The sequence below is a fragment of the Nesoenas mayeri genome (genome assembly GCF_963082525.1).
Source record: "Nesoenas mayeri genome assembly, chromosome: 10".
Taxonomy (NCBI): domain Eukaryota; kingdom Metazoa; phylum Chordata; class Aves; order Columbiformes; family Columbidae; genus Nesoenas; species Nesoenas mayeri.
Window position 1 is genome coordinate 7366730 of NC_137560.1, and position 26352 is coordinate 7393081.

The 26352-nt window shown below is 46.1% G+C and overlaps 2 protein-coding genes across 5 annotated transcripts; one reads left to right on the plus strand and one right to left on the minus strand.

Annotated features, from left to right (window-relative positions):
- The first annotated feature begins 82 nt into the window (after window positions 1-82).
- On the plus strand, window positions 83-17895 carry WDR82 (WD repeat domain 82). Of its 4 annotated transcripts, none has more exons than XM_080350244.1 (9): window positions 83-477; window positions 5078-5175; window positions 8444-8510; window positions 8716-8815; window positions 10894-11010; window positions 11811-11966; window positions 12090-12159; window positions 13569-13724; window positions 13909-13987. In XM_080350244.1, exons 1-8 carry the CDS (start codon window positions 317-319, stop codon window positions 13676-13678), a joined length of 879 nt encoding a protein of 292 aa, XP_080206370.1. In that variant the 5' UTR covers window positions 83-316; the 3' UTR covers window positions 13679-13724; window positions 13909-13987. The 4 variants fall into 4 exon arrangements, with proteins under 4 accessions (XP_080206370.1, XP_080206371.1, XP_080206372.1 ...); XM_080350243.1 differs by lacking the exon at window positions 13569-13724 and adding an exon at window positions 14540-17895 and having other exon boundaries at window positions 91-477; window positions 13909-14051; XM_080350245.1 differs by lacking the exons at window positions 13569-13724; window positions 13909-13987 and adding an exon at window positions 13225-13353.
- Window positions 17896-18883: 988 nt separating this feature from the next.
- On the minus strand, window positions 18884-26281 carry PPM1M (protein phosphatase, Mg2+/Mn2+ dependent 1M). Its single transcript, XM_080350638.1, has 10 exons — window positions 26045-26281; window positions 24754-24877; window positions 23884-24138; window positions 23262-23374; window positions 22627-22711; window positions 22359-22477; window positions 21841-21904; window positions 20856-20963; window positions 20408-20556; window positions 18884-20141 (listed from the first exon to the last, which is right to left on the minus strand). Exons 1-10 carry the CDS (start codon window positions 26263-26265, stop codon window positions 19997-19999), a joined length of 1383 nt encoding a protein of 460 aa, XP_080206764.1. The 5' UTR covers window positions 26266-26281; the 3' UTR covers window positions 18884-19996.
- Window positions 26282-26352: the final 71 nt, after the last annotated feature.

The following is a 26352-nucleotide window of genomic DNA, read 5'->3' on the forward strand; positions in this document are numbered from 1 at the left end:
CCCCCTCCCCCCCTCCGAGCTCCCCTAACGCCCCCAGCGGCCGGGCGCCCCCCCCCTTCCCAGGGTGCTCCGCGCACCGCCCCCTGCCGTTCCCGGAGCAGCAAGATGGCGGACACAATGAGGAGGAGCCGCCTCTCCGCGACCTGAGCGGGCCCAGCCGAGCCGGAGGGCGCCGCCTGCCCCGGCCCACCGCCCCTTCCCGCCCTCTGCCGATCCCCTCTGCCCCGCCAGGCTCTGCCCGTCCGCTCCCGCCGCCGCCCGGAGCCCCGCCCGGCTCCCCTCAGCGCCGCCGCCCTCGGCGCGGCCCGGCGGCGGGATGAAGCTGACGGACAACGTGCTGCGGAGCTTCCGCGTGGCCAAGGTCTTCCGCGAGAACTCGGACAAGATCAACTGCTTCGACTTCAGCCCCAACGGCGAGACCGTCATCTCCAGTAGCGATGACGACTCCATCGTTCTCTACGACTGCCAGGAGGGCAAGTGAGTGCGGGGGCCCGGCGGGGCCCGCTCCTCCGCGGGGCTGGGGGGAGTCTGGGCCGGGCCTGGGCTGTGAGGCCGCCGGTTTGGCCGCCGCCCGTTGGGGCGCTCGGGGAGAAGCTGCGGCTGGCTGAGGAGGCGGCGGGTCTGTCCCCGGGCTGGGAACCTCCGGCTTTTCTGTTGTTTTTCAGTATAGCTTGTGGGTGGAACTGCAGCGATGTCTGACAGGGAGTGGGGGGTGGATTATAAAGGGTTAAAGTGGGGCAGAGGTTGGAGCAGTTCGGTTTTGTCTGCGCTACGGGCGGCTCTGCTCGTTAGCTCTGGTAGGCTGCAGCCGACGGTGGTGATTTCCCAAGTGTGGGAGAGTTCAGTGCTGTAAGAACTAAATGGTTAAGCCTAAGGGGTTGAGTCTGGTCCCATTTCCAGGCCTGGGGATTGCTACGAATATGCAAACTGACTTTCAGGCCTCACTGAGCTTAAGTCTCACTAATTAAAATACAAGCAGTTGCTGTGAGCAGTGTACAAATGTGCCGCTTTAAAGAATTGGGGTGTAGCTGCTTAGATGAATGCTTTAAGACCAACGGTAAAGATGGTGTGGTGTGTGTTAACTGTAATTTCTAAAAACTTGATGGTGTTTTCTTTAAAACCTAATTCTTAAGTGGTGTCTGAGAATGTTGCAGATAAAGGTGGTCCTCTGTGCTTTAAATCCTTTCTTCTAGTGCATTTTTATCTGCAAATCACAGCTGTGTGATTTACATGTCTTCAGATGTTGTCTTAATTTATATTTAATCAATCAAGGTGTTTATTGATTTCTGTTAATGAAGTTTAATGCATTAAAGATGTCTGCGTGTTTCTCACTGAACAAAGTTGTCCAGTTTATCTTCTGTCATTGATGCTTGTTCTCTGTGCACAGCACTTGAGATACGGTGCTCTTGTGCAGAGGTTAAAAACATGCAAATAAGAGCACCGCTAATACTTGCAGTTTATGTCTTGGAACGTACACAAAAGGGATTTGTATTCTATGAGAGCTGGAACAAATTGAGCCAATAATTAAAATATTTCTTCGTACAAGAATGCATTTGGTTGATTTAAATTCTTCTAAATTTTAAGTTTTAATTTTCATATGCTCCTTGGTGTGGAGATGTAATTCTGAGGTGATTTTTTTTTTTTTGGTAGAGTCAAGACTAGAGAGCATCACATATGTATAGAAAGAAAAATGAGCATGTGTGGTGTAGGAGAGAGAATAAAAAGGACAGGGTGGTGCAGAAATGGAAAAGAAATGGCTTGGGAGTAGCAGGAGGTAGATGTGTCAGTGTTGCGTATATTTTCTAGATATTCCTAATCTTCCTGCTTTTTGCTGTGTTTGAGAAATGGCATGCTGCATATTCTCTTAGTTTTGTAGACCACCTATTATATTTTATTTTACATTTCTACTTAGTTTGCTTGCTTTACACATTGAAGTTGTTCGTGTTCCCCATCTGATAGATTGAACTCTTACTTGAAGTTATTTAATTTTTATTCATATAAGAATAGGTAACTTCATACATATGGTGTCTGCCATGGATTGTATTCTAGATCCTAATTATATAAGCAATAGTAGAAGGGCTGAGTGATGCTAATGCAGATGGTATTGATTGCTCTTCCCCTTTCAAACTTGTAAAGAATAGTTTGATGGGTTGGGATGCATTTGGTCCTTCCATCTCTGTCTCCATCTAGGCCTGATGTGTGCTTTACAGTCAGAGGGTTTGCTTTAATTAAGTTAAATGTGGAAGATCGATGATTGTCTGCTGCAGTGGTACAGGGCAACAAGATTAGTTTCATCAAGGTAACCCCTGTTTCAGGATGTGTTTCTCAGGTGGTTATAAAATGAATTTAAAAGTTTCTCATGTATTATCAATTGATTTAAAAGTGCAAGCGTGCTTTCCAGAAGTACCTAGGGATGCAGGATGTGCTTTTTCTCTCACCTGGAAAGTTTTAGCTGCGAATGACTTTGTCACAGGAGATTCGTGTGGAGGTGAAAAATCAAATCTGTGAGTGGTCATTGTTGTGACATGGTGGAATTTGGCAGTTCCAGACGTGTCGTTTTTTCTTTTTTCTTAAACCACAATTTCGAGGGCCTAGAATTCTCACCTTCTTGTATCTGTTATTACTAATGAATATAATGGTCAGGAGAGGGAATGTCCTGATTGCTGGGTTTCAGTATAAGATACCCTACTTGAGCAAATGGCCTGAATGTTAAAACTTTTCCCCATGTAAAAATCTCAAAATTTGGATTTTTTTTTTTTCCTCTTGTTCTGAGAGGTTCTGCTGGTAGAATTAAAAATGCCCCTGTGTTTGGTTATACTTTAGGCACACCCTCAGCTAGTTTGCTTTGTTTTGCCTTACTAAAATGAGCCGTACTGGTATGATCAAGCCCCATCTCAGTGAACTTCAGTTTGTAAAAGTGTCGGGATAGTTGAAACAGTGATGTGCAGTCAAGAACTGACAGGACAAGATTATCTCCTTGAAACACAGTTTCCCTTATCATGTATATTCTGAGCATAGGCAACAAGCTTGAAAAAGTTGTCCTGCTTCTTCATGAGCATCCAGTAATTTTGGACCTGAGATTCCACTTGTATTTCAAAATCTATAAACAACTAGATTGTTATTATTTTTTAAGCCATTCTGCATCACCAAATACCTCCGTAATAGGCAGGCTCAAAAGCCTAACCAAAAAGCTAGTGATTCAAACCAAGGCACAGATATTATTACAAACCTCACCTGCGTTTTGTTCCACCTTTAGAGCAGATTTGACTGTGATCTTATAAAGTAATTTTCTTTAGCAATAGTGCTTGGTTTGTGGGTAGGCTAGATAGATTAATCTTAAACATGGAATTATGCCTAGTGATAGTGATTTGTTTAAAAATATGTAAAAGTTTTTCTGTGTTTTTAAACAGTTGATTGGGAACATGTGATTGGTCTCGTGTGAAGTGACACGATTCTGCTTGTATCAGCTTACATGAAAACTTCACCTTTCTTAAAAGGCAGAACTGCTTTTTTTCCTCCTTTTTGGTAAATGTGCTTTTGTCCATCTGACGGTTTTTATTACTCTATGTGTATTCTTTGTATGTTCTTTTTATTCTTTTATTTTGAATAGAGCTTCTAAGCTTTAAACTTCACATAGATAAGGAAGAGCCACATTGGGCATGAAAATCTTAGTATGTCGTGATTTTTTTGTTTGTTGTTTGGGGTTTTTTTTGGTTTTTTAGGGGAATGGTGGTGTTTATTTTGGGTTGGTGGGGGGGGTTGTTTAAGTTTGATCAACAGCTGAGGTAACTACAGAGAGCAGTTTGGGGAAGCATATCAGGCACAATGTTACAGAATTTTGGTGTGTAAATTTACATTTGATGTGTTTTTTGGTTTGTTTTTTTGTGTTGTGTGTGTTTTGTTTTTTGCTTCTTCTTTTTTTTTTTTTTTTTTTTCCCAATTTGAAGCATGTTTGCATCTGAAACTTGATTTAAAAATCTACTGGAGGAACTGAGGAAGACTCTGTTGAGATTTGGTCCAAGTGGTATAGGTTTTCATTACACTTGCTGTATTGGCTTTCGGTTAATGGAAGCTTGTCCCCAGCAAGTTTGTTTGAAATTAAAGCCCAATGGCTTCTGCTGTTTGAGAATTAATCTTTTCAGAGTGAATATCTATTTTTGCTCTGATGTGAGAAGTCTCAAAGTCCTGCTTGTTCGGGTGTGTCAGTTTCAGGCTAATGAAAACAAAGAAAAAGTTGAGCATTTTAGAAGTACCTTGTCTGAGGGTGTAGTCTGATAAACTTTTCTTTTGGCAGCAGTATTGGTTTAAAGCACTCCTGCTGTTTGTTTGCATTCCCATGCAGTCATCCTTGGTTTGTGCTGGTAAAATATTTTGTGGGCCTGTGTAATAACCAGAGTTATGAATTTCTGGATTAAAAATAACTCCCGGAAGAGACTGTATTATTTCTGATGTTGATCGGTGCCCTATTGGTTGGCTGCCCAGCTCTGAAACTGCCATGCTACCTCAGCTGAGGAAGAAAGGGGAAGGAGGGTGGTGGAGACCTTGTGCTGCTTAAACAGGCCCTGCTACTGCTGCAAGATACACTTATTGACCAGCTACTTCTACATTTACTTTGCAGTTCAAATTTCTAGTATTGCAGTACATCGCTTGCTTGGTAGACCCCTAAAATCCAGTTCTGTATGTTTACTTCACTCTAACTAGAATGTCTTTAAATATCAATCTAAGATAAGCAGCAGATGAATTAAAAATCTGTATTGGCGGTACTCTTTGACATTAAGGGCTCATTGTACTGGCTTCTCATATTCTTTTTATGGCAGACGTCACGGGAAAAAGACTTTTGGAGGAGATAAGAGCATTTTGCAGGTGTTACAGGGAACTCAAGCCTAGTGATGGTCTTGGGGAACACACCAAGGTCCTTGGTGGAAAACTAAATAAAAATGCTTTTCTTTCTTTGAATAAAAACATCTGACTGCTCGAAACAATCTTGTAATATCTCAAGGAAAACAGGCCTTGTTAACGTGGTGAGTTTTATTTTTTTGTTGCAGTGAGTGCAATTATTTCTGCTTCCTTCTGACAGACCAAAGAGAACACTGTACAGTAAGAAGTATGGAGTGGACCTCATCAGATACACACATGCTGCAAACACTGTCGTGTACAGCTCCAACAAAATAGATGGTAAGTGTGCTGCTGGAGTTGAGCATACTTAATCTCCTTACACTTGAAACTACATGCTTGGATAAATAGCCCTAAAGAGCTGGGAAAAAATTATAGCAACTTTTTTGGTGAGAAATGCACTGTCAGAGGAGGAATTCAAGTTCAACTCTAATGCAGAACTCTGTGATATTCCTTTGAGCATGCTGATGTGAGTTTTGTTCATTACTGCAATAACTGAGGGATTAAACTTTGTTATTGTGATAAAAGTTTGGTTCTTGACTCTGTTGTTCACTTTGCTGTTTGCTACCAGTGCTATCAGCCTCTGTGCCTTAGTTTCTTATGCATGAAATGAGGTAGAAGGAGCATGTGGCCAGAAGGTGGGCTAAATGCTGTGGCTCTGGTACACCTACAAGTCAACTGCAAAGGAGAGGAATGTCTTCTCATTCTCTGTATACAGCAGGAAGTTCAGGTAACTCAGGAGATCACCAGCCAAACCTGGAGGAGATCACAGAGCTATTCTGAGACTAGCTTTGCTTCTGCTCATCTATTTTTTTCCATGTAATAGAAAACCCACCCATTTTCATGCCATTTCTCCACAGTCAGTGTTTGTGATAGCTACAGTCTGTAAACTGGTGACATCGAAGGGCTTCCAGAGCTTTGTGACAGCCTATTTATTAATGTATGTGAGTTTAATTTAAAATTAAAATTTAAGAACTGGCACAATAGGTACATTAATTCTTCTGTCTGGCAATACTTCCGAAGTTTGGAAACAGCTAGTGTTTGTTTGAAATTTTTTCTCAATTTTGTTTGTTGTAGTCAGTGTCTGAGAGTTTTTCAGTGAACACTTGACTTAGCACAGCACTTTATAAATGGGTTTTAATGCTGCATTTGTAAACTCATAAGCATTTCTGGAATAGTGATTTTGGTTTGGTTTTTCCTTAGAGCTTGATGGTAGAAATACTGATGCCTTGTGGTGCATCCTAGGTTACTGAAGGAATTTAATAGAGCATGAATTTAGAGCAGATGAAAGTTAAGAGTTAGGAAGTCAGGTTTGACTAGAATAAGCTGTGCCTGAAACTAGTGGAACAAGGAAGTTTCCAATGGAATTAGATTTAATGGTATAAAAGGATTAAAAGCGTGACGGGAAACACTTGTGTTTTTAGTCTCACAGCCTACGTATTATTTTCCAATTATTAATTTATGTCACATTTCTGTCGTGGCTGTTATTTAATTTACAATTAATTAACAATTAACAATTTGATGAAGTGTCTTTAATGCCATTTTGAGTTGTGAGTTTATAAGCACTGGTAAGCCTTTGAGGAACCGAAACTTAAGAGTCTTCATGTTACAGGATAGCATTATGACAAATACTTGATTAGAATAAAAGAAAAAGATAGAATGTGAAAATATTTGTTGCTGTTATAAACCATAAGCCTAACAAAATCAGCAGTGTGTTCTGCAGGGGTCCAGATACTCTCTAGTCTGTAATGCATACAGTCTTGGGCATGGTGTGTTGTATTTAACCTGTTACACAGTTGTCGGAAGGGAAAATTAACTGAGGAACATGTTATAGGAGTGCTAGTGCTCTCTCCCAAAGAAGAGTGTGTTGGTTTTGTTACCCATCCACTTCTGAAGATGTCCTCAAGACCTTTGGACTTAATTCTTCTTGCCTGATTCCAGGCTGAGGTAGTAGTTTGTACAGTTTGAGGGTCTATGATACCACCCGGTACAGGAGATAACTGTACAGGCCACTGCCTTGCCTGGGACAGAGCGCTGCCACCAGAAAGGACATGAAAGGATCACAGTTCCCCAGTGCTGCTGCTTTAGTGAAGTAAGCTGTAATTCTGCATGGATACTTCAGAAATCAGGTAATGGTACTTCCTGCAGGAAAAAACAGAGACAAGCCTTAACAGCGTGCTTGAAGCATATCCGTTCTGGACATGATGAGGTTTGATGGGGATTTGGGGATTTATGTTTTAGAAAGTCATCTGAGGTCACTTAGAGCCTTTCAGAATGTTGTGTCTCCAGCTTGATCATTAAGACTTAATTTTCTGGTCAAATACTGGAGGATGATCCAGAACTCTCATCTCAACTTGATGTGAAATCCCAGGCAAAAATGGTGACTTGATAATTTTTTCACAGAAACTAGATTTTGCTGAATGAGCCATTCAAAAAGCTCTGAATACAGTAGCCGTTATGAGCATTAAAATGCTCTGTGTATATTGCATCTTGTTCTTTGGAGTTAAAAGTCCTTTTCCCTTCGTTTGTCTTTGGAGCTGCAGCAGGACTCGTTACATCAGTGCAGGGTCTGTCAGCACTGTGCAGTGCAGGTGCATAATGCCAACCTCCTCCATCCACCCCTAGTTTAACTGGTGTCCTCTAACCAGTGTGAGAAGGGATTTTGCTGCTGTTGCTTTCCAATATCAGAGGCTTAACTTGTGCTCAGATGGATCTGCACACAAAGATTAAAAAGTGGCTTCTGTGCTTTAATAATTATTTCCTCTTACAAAGATTTCTTTTAATCTTGGGAGAAAATCTTAACAACATCTTCCAAAATTCTGGGCTACTTGTGGTATCTGCATCTCTACTCAGAATAAAATTACCACTTGAGAAATGTTGTGGTGCTGCTCTGATTTATTCAATATATTTTGAAGATTGCTTTAAGTAGACTAAGCATTAGATTACTACTCTGTCTTCTTCTCAAAGCTTAACTGCTCAAAGTGCAGAGAATGTGTGAAGCTGTTGATTGCCAGCTTAAAGAGAAAGATTTGCTGCTTTTTGTCCTGGCTTTGAAGTTCATATTTTTATCTCCTCTATGGCTAACTGCTGAAATTCATATGTTTCCTATGCTTACTGTTTGGTTTGAGACTTGTTTGCTGGATGCGTAGCACAGTTCATGCTGTATAGCAAAAATAAAGTGGTAGTATCAACTTTGTAAACTTGATACTCTTATTTTTTTTAGAATCATGCAATTAAAACTACTGGTGCTTAAATTTTAGCAACTTTGAAATTAACTTTTGTCAATCACATGATAGTTTGTGTGTAATATGACTTCAGACTGTAGGAAGCCGCCCTCCTGGTGTTTGATTTCCATTTCTGCCTTCGAAAAGAAGTTGCTTTATGTCTGTTTCTAACTTGATTCTGCTTCTAAGTCTGACTTGAAATCAAATTACCAGACTTACCATGGCAAGGTTGTTGTTGCTGTGGGGAATAAGTTTACTGCGTGATCACTTCTAGATAACGTTGGGTTTGTAGTATAATAAAGCTTATGGTTTGCTTATGATTTCAGATACAATCCGATACCTCTCCCTACATGACAACAAATACATTCGGTATTTCCCAGGACACACAAAAAGGTAAGATGTGGCTTGGGGACAGTACAGGAGAAATTGAAATAATTATTGTAATGAGCTTAAGTTATATTACACTCAATTCATTCTGGTTTTTGCTTTGTAGAACTGTTTATGGCAATTTTGAGCTTGTATACAACCATTGGGGTGGGTGTTGCTCCATTCACTTCTTTTGTGTGTCTCTGATAACATGTGGTCTTCTGTGTTGCAGAGTTGTTGCTCTTTCAATGTCTCCAGTGGATGATACTTTTATTTCTGGATCTCTTGATAAAACTATTAGACTTTGGGATCTCCGTTCTCCAAATTGCCAGGTAGGGTATCAAACCCACATGTACGGTGTGTTGCATTTTCAGTTAGAAGGATGAAAAATGAACGTGTGCTTGTTATAAACCAAAAATACTGCCAGAAGTGTGTGCTGCTGATTTAGTGTTGACACCTTCCTGGAATGCTGAAGGAGCCTTGATGACAAATCTCTATGAAATAGGAATGTCACATTGTGTAACACCACTCACTTTCACCTGTGTCTCTGCTGGTGAGGTGCTGGGAGAAGCAAAAAATAACACCCACAGCCGATGAAACAAGAGAAGAGCTGGATGTTCGCAGCTTGTTTGTCAGGCTGTTACCCCATGCAGAATGTTCTCTCTTAGCCAGCATGTCTCCTGCCTTGGGAATGGCAGCAGAAGGGACATTGCGAAATGTGTTTTATTTGGGTGTTTATAGTGTGTGTTTAAAATGGATGCCTTGATGCAGTTATATTTGATGAAGAAACTGATGATCTAAAGTAACCCAGCAGCCCTATGGTTTACCCCCTCCTTGCTTCACTTTGGTTGTTCATCAGACCTGTCTATGAGCAGACTGAATTTTTGGCAAGGCAAACCCCTATTTGTTTTTATTTATTTCTTTTACTGGAATAGTTGTCTGTACTTTTTTTAGTGGAAGCAGGCTTGTGTGGGCTCAGAAAAGTACCAGAGTTGGCAGCAGGGGCAGGAATGGAAGACTAGGGGGAGAATCTCCACCTTTTATTGGTGATGAGCTGTTTTGTCTCTGTATCTGAACATGTAGTGTTGTGCTGTCATATTTTCCTGTCTCACTGGGACCATTTTGCGTATGAGGGCTACTTATTAATACGGATGATGTAACTGTAAATGCAAAAGGAAGAAGAGGTTGTATTTCTTACAAAATTGTTTTATCTGTGTCAAAACCAAGCTTTTTCTGACAAGAAATCTTAATTTTGCCTTTTTCCATGAGTATGTCTTTAATGTCAGTATATAGTTTCCCTTGGGATGAATCTCAATCTCAGAGTTCCTACAGATGAGATAGGGTTGCAAATTCAGTAGCGGTTCTGTGGTTTATGCTAATACCTGAAGTTCTAAGAATGGTAGAACTGGGACTAGTAACTGGAAGCTGCATCCAGCAGTTTGGGAAAGAGGTTGAGAAAGTGTTAATTGTAATTTTCAGTTTTTCCATGTGATGGCAGCTGTGGTACCCAGAAATATTTTCGGGAAACCAGAAATGTTCCATTTGCGAGGGCCCCCCAGAGTTGGGTAGCTTAGTGCCCAACCTTCAAACATCACAGGGAAAACTGACCTAAATTGGAAAGAAGAGAGAAGTAGTAAAGTCTCTAGAATTTCCTAGGGAAGAACAGTATTTCAGAAATGCAGAAGCTTCTTAAATGTATTGTTGATTTAATCAAAGATGTGTTCTTATTTATGTGCATACAGTTGCATAAAGACTTTTGGCTAACATATGCAGATGTGCCAGTAGGGATATAGAAAATTATATATCTTGTTGGCTTTTGTAAAATTCCCTCAAGTCTTTTGTACTGTGTGAGCTAAGGAAAACTTAGCATTAAAAATAAGCATTGATAGTAATCTGTCCATTTTAATGTGTAAGGTCTGTTGACCTCCAGAAGGTAGAGGGTTTCATTAGACAGGCATGGAAAGTTCAGTGCTGTTGGCAGGACCTGTTTCTACTTGCTTTCAAAATACCTTTTTTTCCCCTCCCTTGTAACCGTAATTGGGAGAGTGTTGCTATTGATCCCAGCAGCAGTGTTTTGCAGAGCTGTCTGATACGAGTGTTAATACAGCCACATCATCCTCCCTTCTTGAGGTACATTTTGAGTGGATGAGAGCTCCGGTGAGGTCTCATTTTCTTCCTATGTAAACTTTGTAATTGCAGCAAACTGGAAACTCCATATGATGACCTGGAGTGGTCAGAGTTGCTTTTGTGAAGATGAGTTCTGAACCTTTTTAAAACCCCAGTATTTACAATGGAAATTCAGTTCTTCCACCCATAGGCTACTGTCCTGCTCACAGTGGGCTCAGGGGTGGGGTGGTAGGAATGTGAGCTTCAGTTTAGCAGAACAACTTGGATTTCCTGTATTTTCTAGGGTTTAATGCATCTCCAGGGGAAGCCTGTGTGTTCTTTTGACCCAGAAGGGTTAATTTTTGCTGCTGGAGTCAATTCTGAAATGGTGAAGCTTTATGATCTCCGTTCTTTTGACAAGGTGAGTTACCCTAACTTCAGTTCTTAGACTTTATCGCTTTCAAGGAGTAGTCTAAGCTCAGTGCTCAGAGGTTGGGTTTCCTTACTCTAGCTTACTATATGGGGTGCCTGCTTGGCACCTAGAGAGTTTTGGTAACTATGCATCTCAGAGAGGTGTATGTGCAGTCACCAGATCCTGAAATCCACTCTGGAACCAGTGTTAAAGTTTACTTCTGCTAAATCTTTAGCCTGTTCCAAACTCCTGTTTGGATTTGTTGTTGTTGGGTTTTGGTTTGTTGTGCTTGTGTGTGTGTGGTTGGTTTGTTTGTTTTTTCCTTATTCTGGAAGAACACTGGCAAAGACGGAGCCGGGATTGTCAGAAAGGATGGAAATTTCAAAGGAAACTGTAATTGAGTGGGCAGCTAAACTGGTTAAGCACAAAGCATAGTTAGTTCCACAGTTTTCAAACTGTCATATGACGGTAACACTGGCTCAAGCTCTTTCTCTACCTTTAATTAGCAACCTTGTTTGAAAACTTCATCCTACCTTAATTTCTGCTGTTAAATGTGGTAGAGCGTTGGGGCTACTAGGTATTGAAACACCCTACTGTGGCTCTTTGTGTGAAAATTGTGGATTCCTCCCTCTTGAAGCTCACACATGCAGTGACATGTTTTTGGCATGTCACTTTCCTTTGGTACCTTAGGACTGAAGATTTTCTTTTGAAAAATCTTAAACTTTTTCCTGAGCAAAGGTTAAAAGCAGACTCTTGTTAGCAGCGATGCATACAGAATCAACATCGTATTTCCCATTTTTTCTTTGAAGGGGCCATTTGCTACGTTTAAGATGCAGTATGATCGAACGTGTGAGTGGACAGGCCTGAAGTTCAGTAACGATGGCAAACTCATCCTCATATCAACTAACGGAGGTTTCATTCGACTGATTGATGCCTTTAAAGGAGCTATCCTGCATACGTTTGGGGTGAGCATGTTGCCTGTGTTACATGCTTGAAACTTGGCGCTAGGTTTGGGAGCAGGTGCCCTTTGGTTGTGAGATGACTGTGGACACACTCTCTACTACAGACTGTCCTGTTTTGTGCTGCAGGGTTATAACAATAGTAAGGCTGTCACGCTGGAGGCATCGTTCACACCAGACTCTCAGTTCATCATGATAGGTAAGATAATTCTTCTGGAAAGAATTTCAGTGCTCTGAAATTACATGTGTTATGTAGGACTAAAGTTGTGGCTGAGTTGAGAAGCAGAATGTATTTAAATAATACAATGCGACTGTAGGATTTCTGTGCATTGACAGTTTTCTTTTGTGTTAGTTTACTCAGCATTTTTCGATGTAAGCGAGCCTGCAAGAACACTTTTTATTTTTTCCTTTATATATGAACACTTCCAAAAAATATAAGAAACTGGCAAAATATTGTAATGTGTGGAGATCTGTCACATAATGTATGTCAATGACCCTCACCTTGTGGCTGGGACATACTCCTGCTGCTTCTGAGAGTGTTTTGGGGCTGTCTGTCATGGCCTGACAAACGAGGCACCTGTCTGTGCTGGGGTGATTGGCCTGGTGTGTTTGTACACCCCCCAGGGACATTCCTGCACTGGCAACGTGCATGGACAGCTGCATTGTGTTCATGTGGCTCTTGTAAATCCTCATGTCTGTGGAACAAGCTCTGCTTAACCCTTGATAGAAGCAGTAGGCACCAGCCTGGGGGCTCCCAGCATGGTTCTTCTGGTCCAGGCCCCCTTCCTCACCCGCTGTGGGAGGGACTCTCAAGTGAAGTGGGTGGCAGAAAGCAGTTGCAGCTCCTGTAAAAGCTGGTGCTGCGGGTTGGATGCCCCAAGGGAAGTACTTCAGGACCCATGGATGCAAGTCAGGCACATTTGTGTGGTGCTGCCCCCTCCTAGCACTTTCTTTTCATTCTTATTTATATACCTGGTACATCAAATAACTTTGTGGTAATTGGTATCCTCATTTTTCCTGGGTGAGTGATGGTCTTGGCAAAACTTCTATTTTTTTCTGGCTGAGAACTTCCTGATTGCAGAGAAGGTGGGGAGGTTTATTTGTTTAAACTGTTTCTGGAGAGTACTTTATTGCACACATTTACCTTCCTGTTGTGCCCTTCCAAGTGAAAAATATAGTGGAAGAAGTTCCAAAACACTTGTTTCTTTTCGGTTTTTACATATAGTTAAGTTGTAACTTGTTCTTAATTTTTCTTTCCTGAAAGGCTGTACTTGCAGAAGAAAATGCCTTGCATTTTTGTCAGGAATCCTATCTAAAATTAGACCAAAGCAGAATTGAATTAGAAAAAACGTAAAGTGCCCAGCCTGAGACTTTGCAAAATGCCATTTTAAAGTGAAAAACCTGTTCCGTTGTAGCAATGTGGAGTCGACATCTCCAGTGAACCTTCTGCTGTTTGGCGTAGTGCATTGAAATCTGGTTCCCTGCAGTGGTAAAGCTTTTGATTTGATTCTCTGCCCACCAAGTGAAATACTTGTAGTGTCTGAACTGAGAACTTGTGTGAACAGTGACTCTCACACCCAGCTTTTGGCCTCTTGCACATGGGTGCAGGTCGGCGAGGGTCTTTCCTCCGCAGCTGGATGGCGTCAGCTCTCCTCCTCTCCTGGGTGACCATAGTCATTAAACTCTTTGCCAGAATAGTGTCGCACTGTGTTGTGTAGCCGAGTCTCTTCACTGCAGAGATACAAACCTGCTGCTTGGATACAGGTGTGTAAACTCTAGCAATGTTTTGTAAATGCCCTTGTGATACCTTGAGAATTTTAAAGGTTAAGTCCTGAAGACAAGGCATGCTTGTTCCTACAGTTCTCTGACAGAAGAGCTTATGTACTTATTTTCTCTGCTGACCTCTCCAATGTATCTTGCATATCTTGTTTTCCATTTCTGCGTGCAGGTTCAGAGGATGGGAAGATTCATGTTTGGAATGGGGAAAGCGGGATGAAGGTGGCTGTGCTTGATGGGAAACACACAGGTCCTATCACCTGTCTGCAGTTCAATCCCAAATTTATGACTTTTGCTAGCGCATGTTCCAATATGGTAAGGAAAGTGTTTTAAGTTCCTCCTAGCTCAGTGAGGTGCTGAGCCTTTTAGAAATGAATCTGAGAAGGCTCAGTGCAATTGATGGGTGTTCCCTTGGGCTTTGCTGAGAGCCAGGTCCCTGCTGTCCCACCTTGATTGTGCCTTGCTGGCAGGTAGATACGCAGAGCAGCACACCTGACAGGCCAGTGTTTGAACACACAGGTGAAAGCAGAGCACTGAGTGAATGCTCATGCAGAAGTACGAGTTCTTTAGCGAGTTCTTTAGGTCACTGCACACAGCTGGTATTTTCAGTTTGTCTAAGAATGGGCAAAACAAACCAGCGTAAGCAAGGATTGTAACCTTAAACTGCTGGGAGGGTGTTCTTGCCTCTTTGGTGGTCTGCCTCTGTGCCTGTAGAAGGTAGCAGTGATCAGCTCCCATAGTGTGCTGTAGGAAAGATTTGTATTCTGCCCTGTTAATGATGTTCTTTCTTTCCTCTTTTGTAGGCCTTCTGGTTGCCAACTATCGACGACTAGTTCCTACACTGCAGCTGCTGTCAGATTATTTCCATACTGCAAACAGCAGCACATCGTTGCAAGCATAGTATTGGAATTGCCTCGGTCTCCTGGACTGTGTTCCTGTTCCTGCGTATGTTTCTGTATGTCTTACCTTTATTTGCTGCATTCCTTTGCGAGGACTCTTCCAGTTGGCCTCCAAGCATGTTCAGAAGCGGCATGCTACACGTTCTGTCCTTCCACTCTGTGCCCAGCTGAAGTTGGAACTGACACAGTATTATTTCTAAGAGCAATGAAGTCTGTTTTATTTACAAAATGTTTGTGCCATTTTTTTAAGCTGTAATTGTGTGTTTTCCTTCTGTGAGTGCACAAGGCTATTGATGTTCAAGGTGGAACGTGCAGTTCCTTCCCATAAGTGCATGTTTTTCACATCTGGGCTCTCTCTGGCTTCACTGCAGTCCACAGATGCAAAGTTACTTCTGTGCCAAATGACAGTTTTCAACTCAAACAGCAGATGCTGGATTCTCTTGCAATGGAACACATACTGAAAGAGTGGGCGACTCTAAACATACATTAGACAACCTGTCATCCTGTTTTGGGCAATTTAGTGTGCAGCAAACCGCACAGGTTTTGTCCATTGCCACAGCTTGCCGAAGCCTCCCTGCTTGTTTGCTGTGCCAGCATCTTGGAGGGCACAGACAGTACTGATGAGGTCCAGGCTGTGTCCCAAGCAATAAAGGAAGATGGAGGGTCAGCAGGAAAATGCAGAAACGAAACTGAGACTGAAAGCACAGCCTGACTGTGTATCTTCCTTATGTATCATCTTGGCTGATTTTATTTGTAAATATCGTGGGGAGGGCAGTGGGAATGGGCCATATTTTTTTACTTTTAGATATTAAAGAATATGATGTGGGCCAGTATTCTGGGTTGTCTAGGCTGTTTACCTTCACTGATGCAGTTTTCCCCTCCTGGTTTGTAAATAAGCTCTATTAAATTATCCCCAGACCAGGCTTAGACCTGTATCCCTTTGTTGATAAAACTGACGTGCTGTTAGTTCATCATGCATTTTGTTACAGGTCCTGCAGGCTTTCAGCAGTAGCCCCCAGAGAGCAACGCTTCCTTTGTCAGATGATGTTTTCAGAATCGAATTTTAAAAATCTTACATGTGATTGCGCTGACTCTGCTTTGCCGTGGCTCTGCTCCAAGGAACGCCCCTGCAGAGAGACGGGAGGGATGTGCTCCTGCTGCAGAGGGGCTTGTGGGCAAACAGCACAGGAGGGCTGGCAAGCTCGTTTTAAAGCCTAGTTCTAGCTTATTTTTCCTGAAGTGCTACATTGGTCAAATGCATCTACCAGCAGGCTGGGACAGGCTCACCGTAGATGTGGTGTTCATTGTATTCTGGCCTTCCCAAGCGCACTTGGCTCCATGTGCTGAGTCACAGTTTGGAAAGTCCATTCTTTCCCCCATCCAGCCAAGTGTGCTTCCCCTCTCCTCAATGTACAATGCTGGGAAGGTGACAAGCACAGCAATGGGCACATTCTCTCTGGTCTCAGTGCTGGTCCATACAGGACAGCAGCACTTAAGCATTTTCCCATAGGTCAGTTGTCTGGATGTTCCCCTATTAGAGCAAAGTTTGTCTCAGCTCTGAGGCCCTTGACATAATTCAGGGCATGTCTGGAAAAGTAAATGGGCTTGTAGAACAGCTTTGTCTGTTTGGCTTTTCTTTGCCTTTTTCTTTTTTTTACAGCCCTCGTCAGCAGAAATGTGCAGTGCTAAGAGTTGGCAATGGGGAATGAGCATTTATCCACTTCTGGTTCCTTAAAGCAGCAGCGTGTGCCGAGCCGCAGGGTTTGCCCGTGGCAGCCGCAGGAGGTGATCTGACTAACTTGATGTTTGGATCGGTGCTGTGGTCAAAGCTTCTCAGACCCCATGGCTTGCCTCTGCTGATGCTACCACATGAGTTTAGTGCCGTTTCTGATGGCATGGTCAGTGATGGGAGTTTGCGATCCTCCAGACTGGAGGAGGGAAGGGAACAACAGACTGATGGCTTTCAATCTTGCCTAACGGGCCTGCTGTTGGAGATGCAGAGATTCATACTATTACACTATCATCCTTCTTTCCATACCATCCCACCGTCACCTGTCAATGCCCAGTGGGAAGGGAAATGGTTCTCTTGGTCCTCACAGTCGACTGGGTTTCCACAGCCACCTCTTCAACTCAGTGTTGTTGCACTTCAGGCTGCTTGGTGCTATTTTACCATTGCTGGTGTTTCTGTAAGCAGCCATGTTTTACAGTGGTTTGTAAATACAGATATTTGGGGTTTGTAGTGCATTTTACCAGTTAAGCGTTCAGTAGCAGATCATCTTTCAGGGTTTTAACAAGTCTGTTGCCTGAGGAAGTGAACAGGTAGGCCCCAGCCATTTTTCTTGTTACTTTCCACAGGGAAGTATTTGGAAGTCTCATTTTAAAAAAATGTTCTTTGCTAACATGGTTTAAGCACTTGTCTAAAGGCTATTGTTCAGCTCTCTTCTGCTTGCAGTGTTGTAAAATACTGTGCACTGCACCGTGAAGTGTGTAAGAAAAAGGACCAAAGGACCGATCTAGAAGGACATATACACTAAGAACATCAGTGGCTTTTTGGAGGGAAGATGAATGTACAGATTTGTGCACAACACAGCACTAATGCTCAATTCAGAATGAAAGCTGAACACCTTCCCAGTGCCGCTTGACACCCCCACAGGCAAAGACTTTGTTGGTGTAGCACGGAGTGTTTTCCATCTGCCTTTGCATAAGGGAAATGTGTTGTCAAGGAACTTAAGTATCATGTGTGTCTAGAAGGTGAGACAGGGAAGGTGAACAAAGCTTTTAGCCTCCAGTTTCTATGTGCTTCCACAAAAATACAGGACTGCAATTCCTGTGCTCTTCAGGGCAGGCAGCTAATCATTCAAAACAGCACTCCCAGGTCATATGGAGTGCCCAACATTATGTAAAGCCAAGGAGGAAACAGCATTCCCCTCTAATTTGACATTTAAAAGATAAATCCTCCCTGTGTTCTTTGAGATAAAATAAAGACCTTTCATCAAAACAAGGGGAAGTGAGAGTCAACAGCCTCTGAATAAGCAGTGGTGGGGGCTGCACACATCTGCTTGGGCTGTCGGTAGATTTCGGGTGCAATTCTCCAAGTTAGTCTTTGAGAGATTTGTGTGGGGGTTTTTTGAGACCTCCAGGTCCTTGCTTAATGTCCCAAGCCCTGCTCTGGGGGACGCAGGAGCAACCGAGTGAACAAATTTGGAAGAAGCAATGTCTATTTTCTAATGCTTCTGGACTATATTTGCACTTTAAGAGACTTGGCCTTGGGTTGGGGTTGGGGCTGGGATCCTGGTGAGCCTTTGAGAAACTGCTCTCTTTGGTTGTGAGCTGCTACGGGGAGTTTGACTCCTAGGTGGTATCTGCCAGATAAGTGTAAATACATAAAGTCAAATTATGCTTTGTCACAAAAGACTACGTATGTGGAGAATTCAATGTTATGGCTGTTACTAATAAATATTTTGTAGAGAGATCAAAGAGTGCTGTAAATTCTGCATTTGTCCGCTGTGATACAACATGCTGGTATCTTAGAGGGGGAATGAGAAAATGGTGGGTTTTTTTAAAAGCCCCTTCATTGTGGAAAGTCAGAAGCTCTGTAGTGGAAACTCTGCTGCTCTGAAGCTACATAAATTGCTCATTTTAAGAGATTTTACTTGCCTGGGAATGTGTCAGCATAGGGACGCAGACTGGTGACAGCTGCTTGTATGGTGTCCGAGGCAGAGCAAGGTGGGGAAGTGGCTCATTACTTTGGAGGAACAGACTTGGATCATTACAACAAATGCATATAGAGCATCGCAGCTGCTGCAGGGGGCTGGCAGCCGGTGTCAAGGTGATGGGTAAAGCCCCGTGTTGCATCATTTTCAGGTTAAACTCAAGAGGATGGGGGAAAAGCAAAGCTGGAGAGCAATGTTTTCTGTTCTATCCCCTGCTTAAACCGTGAGGAGGTAGCTGAGAAGGCTCCCTTGTTCCTGGGTCCATGTCTCCCACTGCAGGAAATCATCTGCTGACCCCCTGAGCTCGCAGCAGTGCTGCTACAGGAATACTGCTGGCGACAAATGGGTTTTTGGCAAAGACAAATCTGAAGCAACAACTTTCCTGTGGTTTTCTAAGGCTGTTTTTCTCCATGTCAGGTCTGTGTAAAACCTCTGGCAAGAGTAAAACTGCAGTAAGATGCATGAAAAAAAAATACATTTTTATTTGCACTTGCATCCTTGTGAAACTTAAACGCACACCAATGTTTGTCTGCTTCACTAGGGAATCTTACAACTTGTGTAATGAATAATTAAAACAGAAGTGGGGACTTGGGGAGATGGGAAGCTTGTCCAGACCTGAATTTGCCTGGTTAATGAACTGGTTGAGAAGCAGATCCTTGGAGCTTAAGGCACAACTCGGTTTGGCATGTGTTCTGCGCTGCTGCTCCTGTTGTAACGAGTGTAAGCACTCGTGATTCAGCACTGCAGCCAAATTTGAACAAACTGGTTCTATTTTACTTGGAGCTCGTCTACTAAATTAGCTGATGTACTTAAACACTTGAGTTCTCATCAGTGCCACTGCTCCAAAACCAGCTTTGCTGTCAGAAATAACCTGAATTAATATAAAAAGTGTTAGCAAGTGTTGTGGACTAAGATTTGTTAGAAACCTCTGTGTTGCTTTACCTGCTGATATACTTAAATGCTCTTAAATAGTAAGGCACGTATCTTAACGCAGGAGGCTCCTGTACTCCAGTGTGTAGCTTCCTCTGCTAACGTCATCTGTTTTGAGGTGGTGCTGCCTGCAAACAGCAACTTTCTCATGAGGCCTGGGCTGCTGCTTCAGTGTTGGCGTTAGGCACGGCTGTGCTGGTGCCGTCTGAGCAACAGCTCCCAGTTCTTCAGTACGTTTCACGTTACAGCAAATGGATACAAGGGACACTTTAGCTTATGCATCCAGTTTTACACACCTTAGTTCAAGTCTGATGAAAATCCAGCTCTGGAGACTGGCTGGATCTCAATTGATCCTCAATTCTTCAGTATTAAAAAGGAGAGGGGTCACTGGAAACGTGGATTTGAGGCGCGCTGTACTGCAAATATCTCAGCAATAGTGCCCTTCAGCTCTGTGGCCCCCTTTGAAATTTGTCCTTGGCCCAACAAAGAGAGAGGAGTAAGGGGAATGATTTTTTGCCCGCTGTTCCTCTTGTGCATGTTCTTAAGGAGCTGATGTTCTTGTTGATCTTCTGCATAAGTGCTGGCTGTGCATTTTCAGGTTCCACTGCCGATGGTTTTGCAGGAAGAGTGTAGGTGTGCAGCAGGAATCCCTCAGCCCCGGGCTGCTGCTGAACAGCACCACAGCAGGGGGACACCCAGATGCTGCTTGTGCTGACCGTCAGCCCTCACCCCTGTTGTGTAGTGGGATGACAAACACAGAGATGTCATCGTAGGACGCCTCGTGGCCGTCATCCAGCATCCACTGGTGGTCTCTCTTCCTCCCCCTTGCTCTGCATACTAAGCACTTGGCCAGTTCTGAAAATCTGTGGGTGGAAAAAATGTAAAGTTTGGTTTAATGTGGCACTGCCCCTTAGGAAACAACAGTGAGATGTGGCTTTATGTTGTCAAAATAGGTAGAACACTAGCTTTATCATTGTATCTTTAGGACGGGGAAAGATTAGGAGACAGTTTTCAGAGTCGCAGAAGAGAGTATCTGATCATGCTGGAGCTGACCTAGAAGCAGAGTGATCTCAGCTTTTGGCCTGACCAGGTTCTCTGCAAGGGAAAATGATGGCAAAGCTGATGTTACCTGTGAGGATCTGTCCTGTTTTCTGCAAGGAAGCTCCTGGCCATATGGGCCACCTCTTTGTTGCACAGAACATCCCAAAGGCCATCAGTAGCCATGATGAGGACATCATCTTCCTTAATGTCATGCAGAGTGAAGTCAAATACATTCACCTGGGAAGTACAGAAGCAAATCAGTGACAATTCCTGCACTGTATGAGAGGGGTCAGGGAGATGACTCTTCCCCTGAGAGACGACTTTAAGTGGAACCACAGTGCTTTGAGTCTTCTGCATCCCCTTGCTGCTATGCTTCTAGATCGTTCTGTCCTGAGGATTCTTTGGGCAGCGTGCAGAGAGATGGGCGATGGAAAAAGGACACAGGTAAAACCTGCCAGGTCCGTAAGAGGCGGGTGCCACAGAGGAGAAGCAGCGTGTTTAATTCCACCCTGCAATTCCCACATGCCACGACTGACCTTGGGAATGCAGGAGAGGAAAGGTTTGACTTCAATGTTGGTGTCGATGACTTTGAGTTGATGATCCCCCAGACCTCGAGAGACAGCCAGGGTCCCCAGCAAGCGAGCCTGGCCCCAAACAAAGCAGAACAGCATTTAAATGTAAGAATATGGCACCTTTGAAGGCTGATGTGTGGCCTGTCCTGACTGATCTATGTGTCACCTTTAGAACCCTTCAAGCATCACCCACAGCAGCCCCTGGAGACTTGAGAGATGGAGCAGTGATCAGAAGTGATGGCCTGATGCGAGTGTGGAGAGGGACAGCCTGCATGTGGATGGCTTCTGGTGCTCTGGCGTTAATAAGATGTACTCTGGGGTAATGCTACAGTCCTCAGGAAGCCCATGGTGGTAGGAGAGAAAATTGGGTTGGTTTGGGGGAAAAAAAAAAAAAGGAGAGGGGGGAGGTTTTTCCTCCTGTCAAAGGAGGTTCTGTACTGACTCCGTGCAAAGGGGTGGCACGTGGGTTGTAGTGCTGGAGGAGGTGATGGGGCTCTTTCTCCTCAACTCCAACAAGCAGACTCTGTCTGCAGTGGTTGCTTTTCCCTGCCACCCCCTTTTCTCATCTTTTCCTTGAAGAAGGTTTGTGGGAAAGGTGCTGTTAGAGCTGGAGGAAGAAGTCCAGGGTGAGATCTGATTAAATGAGCTCTTGTGTGCGAGGGGAGACAAAAAGGGCAGGCTGGCTAAGGGCTGCTGTCTGCTCTACTAGAAGGTACTTGGAGCAGGGTGCAACCTCCCTGCTCTGGAGGGCTCTGGCTTACACGGTGCTGGCAAAAGGAGCTGTGGTATCGGGGCTGTGGGGCTGTGCCATGCTGGAGAGCCCCAGAGCACTGGGCACGCTGCAGCCTGCCTGCTGTAGTGCCCCAGAGCCTGCCTGGGAGTGACAGGGACACTGAGCATCCCCAGCAGACTTGCCTCTGCCTTCCCACTGTGTAAAGCATTCAGCTACCTGCTTCCCGTGACCATGGACAAGAGGATACTTGAGGTCGGCCTTCTCCACTGTCTTGTATCCCCTAGAAGAGAGGATTCAGTGTTCATTTGGGATTTTTTTGACATATAGCCCAATCACTTTAACTGTCATTCAACTCTTGTGGTGCCTCCACACCCCAGCAGCTGACTGAGGGAGGGGCAAGGTGACCTGCTGAGGCAAATGCAGTGAAGAATGACCCTTTGCCAAATGCCCAGGTGTTCTTCCCTCTTCCCTTCCTCCCCAGCTTGTACCTGCAGCAGGCTGGGACTCCTTGTACCAGCCCCACCTCACAGGGTCCCAGAAGGACCATCTTAACTGTTCCCCAACAGAGCCCCAGCCCCTCAGTCATGGGGAGGCTGCTCACAGCATCCTTCATTTGATCTGGCACAGCTTTGCACCGTCGACCCACGGCTCTCACCAGTGGGGCGTGTGCCTTCTCCCTTCACCTCCCCATTGCTATGAGCAGGTACAGCCGCCCTCAAGCAGAAAGGACTCACCAGCCCTCCATGAAGTAGTCACGGTACAGGACTTTCTGGCCCACGTCATCTCCTTTCAATCTCCGTGGAAACTCAAAGCGCGTGAACTCACCATCCAGGAGCTTGGGGAAGAGAAAAGCCTGGAAGAGGGAACGAAGGTGTGAGGATGGGCAGGCTCTGCTTCAGCACAGGTGGGCACCAAAGCTGGTGGTGCTCTTGCCACAAGCCCTCTCTGATCCAATGGGATGCTCACAGCTGGATCGTCTGATGCACGCAAGGAGTCACTCACCAAGTGCTGGATTCGCTGCCTCTCTGTCTCAGGTGTGAACTCGCAGCTCATGGGCACAACGCTGTCCTTCAGAACAAGAATCGCCCTACAAGGGGGAAGAGGTAAAGCGCTGAGCTGTGTCTGTCACTGAAGCCCTCTTACCGAGGCTGTCCCCAGGGTCAGACAGGCATGGGACCAGCGTAACCAGCAGCAGAGCAATGCCAGAGAACAGCTGTGCACCCAAGAACACTTAAAAATATCAGTCTGTTTTAAATAACTCCATTGCAGGAGAGAACCTGTTTTTACGATGGTGGAGATCACTGCTGCAGAAACGGTGGGCAAAGGCCAGATGAGGAACCTCATTAGGATGCTCTGAAATCATCTTCCACTATTAAACATAAGCCAGACTGGACTTACTGCTGCATCCCCACCCCAACGCTGCCCTGGGGCTGGGCAGTCCCTTGAAACCTCCAAACCCTTCCAGGAGGCATGAGGGCACCCATCCATCCATCCATCCATCCAACATGTTCTGTGGCAGGCAGGAGGCTGGGCTGGGCTGCAAATTTACCTTCTGTAGCATTAAATACGATGATGGAAACCCTGTTTAACTCCTGGCTGTTGTCCCCCAGCAACTTCCCCTTTTCATTGTGGCTCACCTGCTGTCCCCAGCGTTAGCCACATAGAGCTTTCCCTGGAAATAAAGTGCAGCCAGAGCAGTGCAGCCTCCCGTCTGGTTTGTAGCTTCCATCTCCTGGCCAATGACTTCATCCTGTTGGTTTGAACAAGTTTAGAGAGTGACATGAGCTGGGTTGCTGCTTTCTGCAGCTGCCTCCTGCCTCACAATAGAAATCCAGAGCCAAAACTGATTGCAGATGGGCTGTGCGAAACCAGCAAGGTGAAAGATGATGTTGCTTCGATACAGCAAACAAATCTGTTGCTACTGGACCAAGGACCATTCTATAGGAGTGTGATGGGGAGATCTCAAACCTGTATATGCTGTAGGAGTCTGACAACAGCCCCTATCTAGCCCTGAAAAAACTTATCCCCTGGGTGCAGCTTAACAGAGATGCTGTAGCTTTGCTCTGGGTCAGCACTAACAACATGCAACACATCTCAGGCAGATCTTGGACCTGACCCAGTGTGATCTCAGCACACTTAAAGGTTGGCTGAATGTTCCTGTCTGCTCGATGAGCTGCAGAACTGCAGACCTTGCCCACCCTGGGCAACCAGGAGGGACAGACTGACTGCTCGGAGCAGCGCCCTGCATGGGGTACTCACGCATTCCTGGAAGGCGTTCTCCAGGGCTCCCACCACCAGGTCTTCAGCATGGATGTGCTTCTCCTCCACGAACTGTGGGTCACTGTCACAAACGCAGCGTCCGCTCAGGTGCATGGGGGGATGCGCTTCTGTGACAGCTCCTGCAACCTCCTCCAGTTTCTGCTTGATGCAGTAGTGCAAATAGTTGGAGGCGATGATGGCAGCTTCGGGGCCACCGTGGCCATCAAACAGTGCCCAGTAGTAACCAGTCAGAAACTGCAGTGGGGAAGAGGGGGAGCACAGGGGCTGGAGAGGTCGTACAGATGGCAGGCTTGCAGCCAGGGCATTGCTGCATTTGTTCTGCCTGGCTTTTCCACCTCAGCTACCCTCCCCTGCTGCCAGTTAATCCCCTGCACCGCTCAAACTCGTCTGCTGCTCTGCCAGATACACCATCTGAGCTCTGAGCGACTGGATTCACAGCCACCACCCTCACGCTGAGAGGTGTGGCGACTCCATTTTACAAGAGGCGAGGCAGAGCCGCTCCCAGGTGAGAGCATCCCACCTGCCTGGTGCACGCTGCTGTCCCCCAGCCATGACAATACATACCGCCCCTTGGCAGCAGAGTAAGGACAGTACTCGGTGAGGGCGCGGAGTAAAAGGGCTTGGATGACCTCAGATACTGCAAGGCATGGGCCAAGGAAACAGAAATGGCAGATGGGTAGAGCTGGGTGTGTGCTGGCTAGATACAGGATACATGGGACCCCTAAATGTGTCCAAGGAAGGGTTCCAGTGCATGGGCATGTAAGATAGATGTGGGAACTCCATGTTTCCTGTTCCTGGGCCCTTGGGTGCAGACCAGGGCCCGCAGCGCAGCCTGCCCAGGGGCTATACCTGCGTGGAGCACAGGATCAGCCATTCCTCATCCTCCTCCAGGCCTGGCTCTCTCCTGCGGATGGAGATCTGACAGCAGGCTGCCTGGTCCTCATTGAACTCCGACTTCTCGGCATTGATAACCCTGGGGGTGCAAACGCTCCAGGTAAGGGGTGCAGGTGCAGAGCTGCTTGGCTGCTCCCAGCCAGCTGTGCTGGGCATCCCACAGCCATAGCAAACAGCTACACCTTGCCCCATCCTTCCAACCCCACAACCCTGCTCCTGTTTCAGCCCCCAGGATCTCCTTGCTGGGGACCTCAGTAACAAGTCCTTTATGTGCAGCAGGAAAAAGTTTGGCCAGGCACACAAGGTCAAGCAGTTTTGAGCACCCTGGCCTCAGGCTGCCTTTGTCAGCAGCCCCCACTGTGCTATTTCCTTGGTGACACAGTGAATTGCAAAACTATCATCACTGTTTGTCCTTCCAGTCTGGCTAATGTTTGCCCCCGGATGGGAGTTTGTTCTCTTTACACAGCTCAGAGATTTCTGAAATTCTAGTCTCTCTCCCTTTGTTTTTAAGGCACTTTGTTAGGTGTAAGTGGATGGATGCCCAGTGCCACTAGCCCCAAAAACCACCTCCTGCCCCAAACATCTTCCCTGCTCCCGTCTCTTTCAAAGGAGGGTTTTCTGCATGCTGCTGCCCAACACAGCAGCCCCACGGAAGAGCCCTGCCTAGCCAGCTCCCTGCAAACAGGGCACAGAGCAGGGGACGGTGCAATCCCAGCAGTAAAATTACAGTGTAAACACCGTCACATTAAGAGACAAGATATTTGAGCTGACGTGATGCTGCTCGCAGGGCTGCCCCTTGGCACAAGCAACGGTGACAGCCCAGTGCAGGCAGGGAGGTGGGCAGGTGCGTCTCACGCTGCTGCCAGCCCCGATGGGGAGGGAGAAACATGCCAGCGCATCAGCCCTGTGCTGCTGTGCCTGGGGGAGGACGCCGCTCGCCCGCTGCGGGCGCGGGCAGGGGGCGGTTTCAGCCTGCGAGCCGCCCCGCGCCCCAGAGGGCTGATGCTCCGGCCCTGGGCAGCGGGAGAAGCAGCGGGGTGCGGCCACCACCCCGGAGTCCCCTAAACACCCCCGACTCTCCCAAGAGCCCCAAACCCTACGTCGACCCCGGGCGCCCCCCCACAACCTGCACAACGCCTCCCACCCCTACAAGCACCCCGAGAGCCCCGTTAATCCCGCTCCTTCCACCCCCGGGGGTCTCCCGGAGCCCCTGCCTGGGGCGGCCCCGATGCCAGCCCGCACTCACTCGGCGTATCCCGCGCCCCAGGGCAGGGGCCGCTCGGGCCCGGTGCCCCGCACGGCCCGCCCGCCCCGCGGGCTCTCCTCCGCGCTGCCGCCGCCACGCAGGAACTTGGGTCGGCGGTAGCCGAGGGCAGCGGGCGGCGGGCCCGGCCCTGGCCCCTGTGCCCCGCCGGGCCGCTCCGCGGGGTCGCCCCGCCACAACCGCCGCAGCCACTCGGCGGACATGGCGGCGCCCGGCCCGGGCACGCGCGGCGCCGCCCGAATCCGCCAGACGGCGCTGTAGTGCGGCCCCGGGGCGGCGGCTCCTCCCGA

Excerpts from the sequence above, each read along its gene's own strand:
- WDR82 (XM_080350243.1), top strand. The coding sequence starts at position 317 with ATGAAGCTGACGGACAACGTGCTGCGGAGCTTCCGCGTGGCCAAGGTC. Across the intron at positions 8,511-8,715 it reads TTCCCAGGACACACAAAAAG|AGTTGTTGCTCTTTCAATGT; the intron begins GTAAGATGTGGC and ends TCTGTGTTGCAG. Across the intron at positions 12,160-13,908 it reads CTCTCAGTTCATCATGATAG|GTTCAGAGGATGGGAAGATT; the intron begins GTAAGATAATTC and ends TTCTGCGTGCAG.
- PPM1M (XM_080350638.1), bottom strand. The coding sequence starts at position 26,265 with ATGTCCGCCGAGTGGCTGCGGCGGTTGTGGCGGGGCGACCCCGCGGAG. Across the intron at positions 22,478-22,626 it reads GGCAGCGAATCCAGCACTTG|GCTTTTCTCTTCCCCAAGCT; the intron begins GTGAGTGACTCC and ends TCCCTCTTCCAG. Across the intron at positions 20,557-20,855 it reads TCCTCTCCTGCATTCCCAAG|GTGAATGTATTTGACTTCAC; the intron begins GTCAGTCGTGGC and ends TGTACTTCCCAG.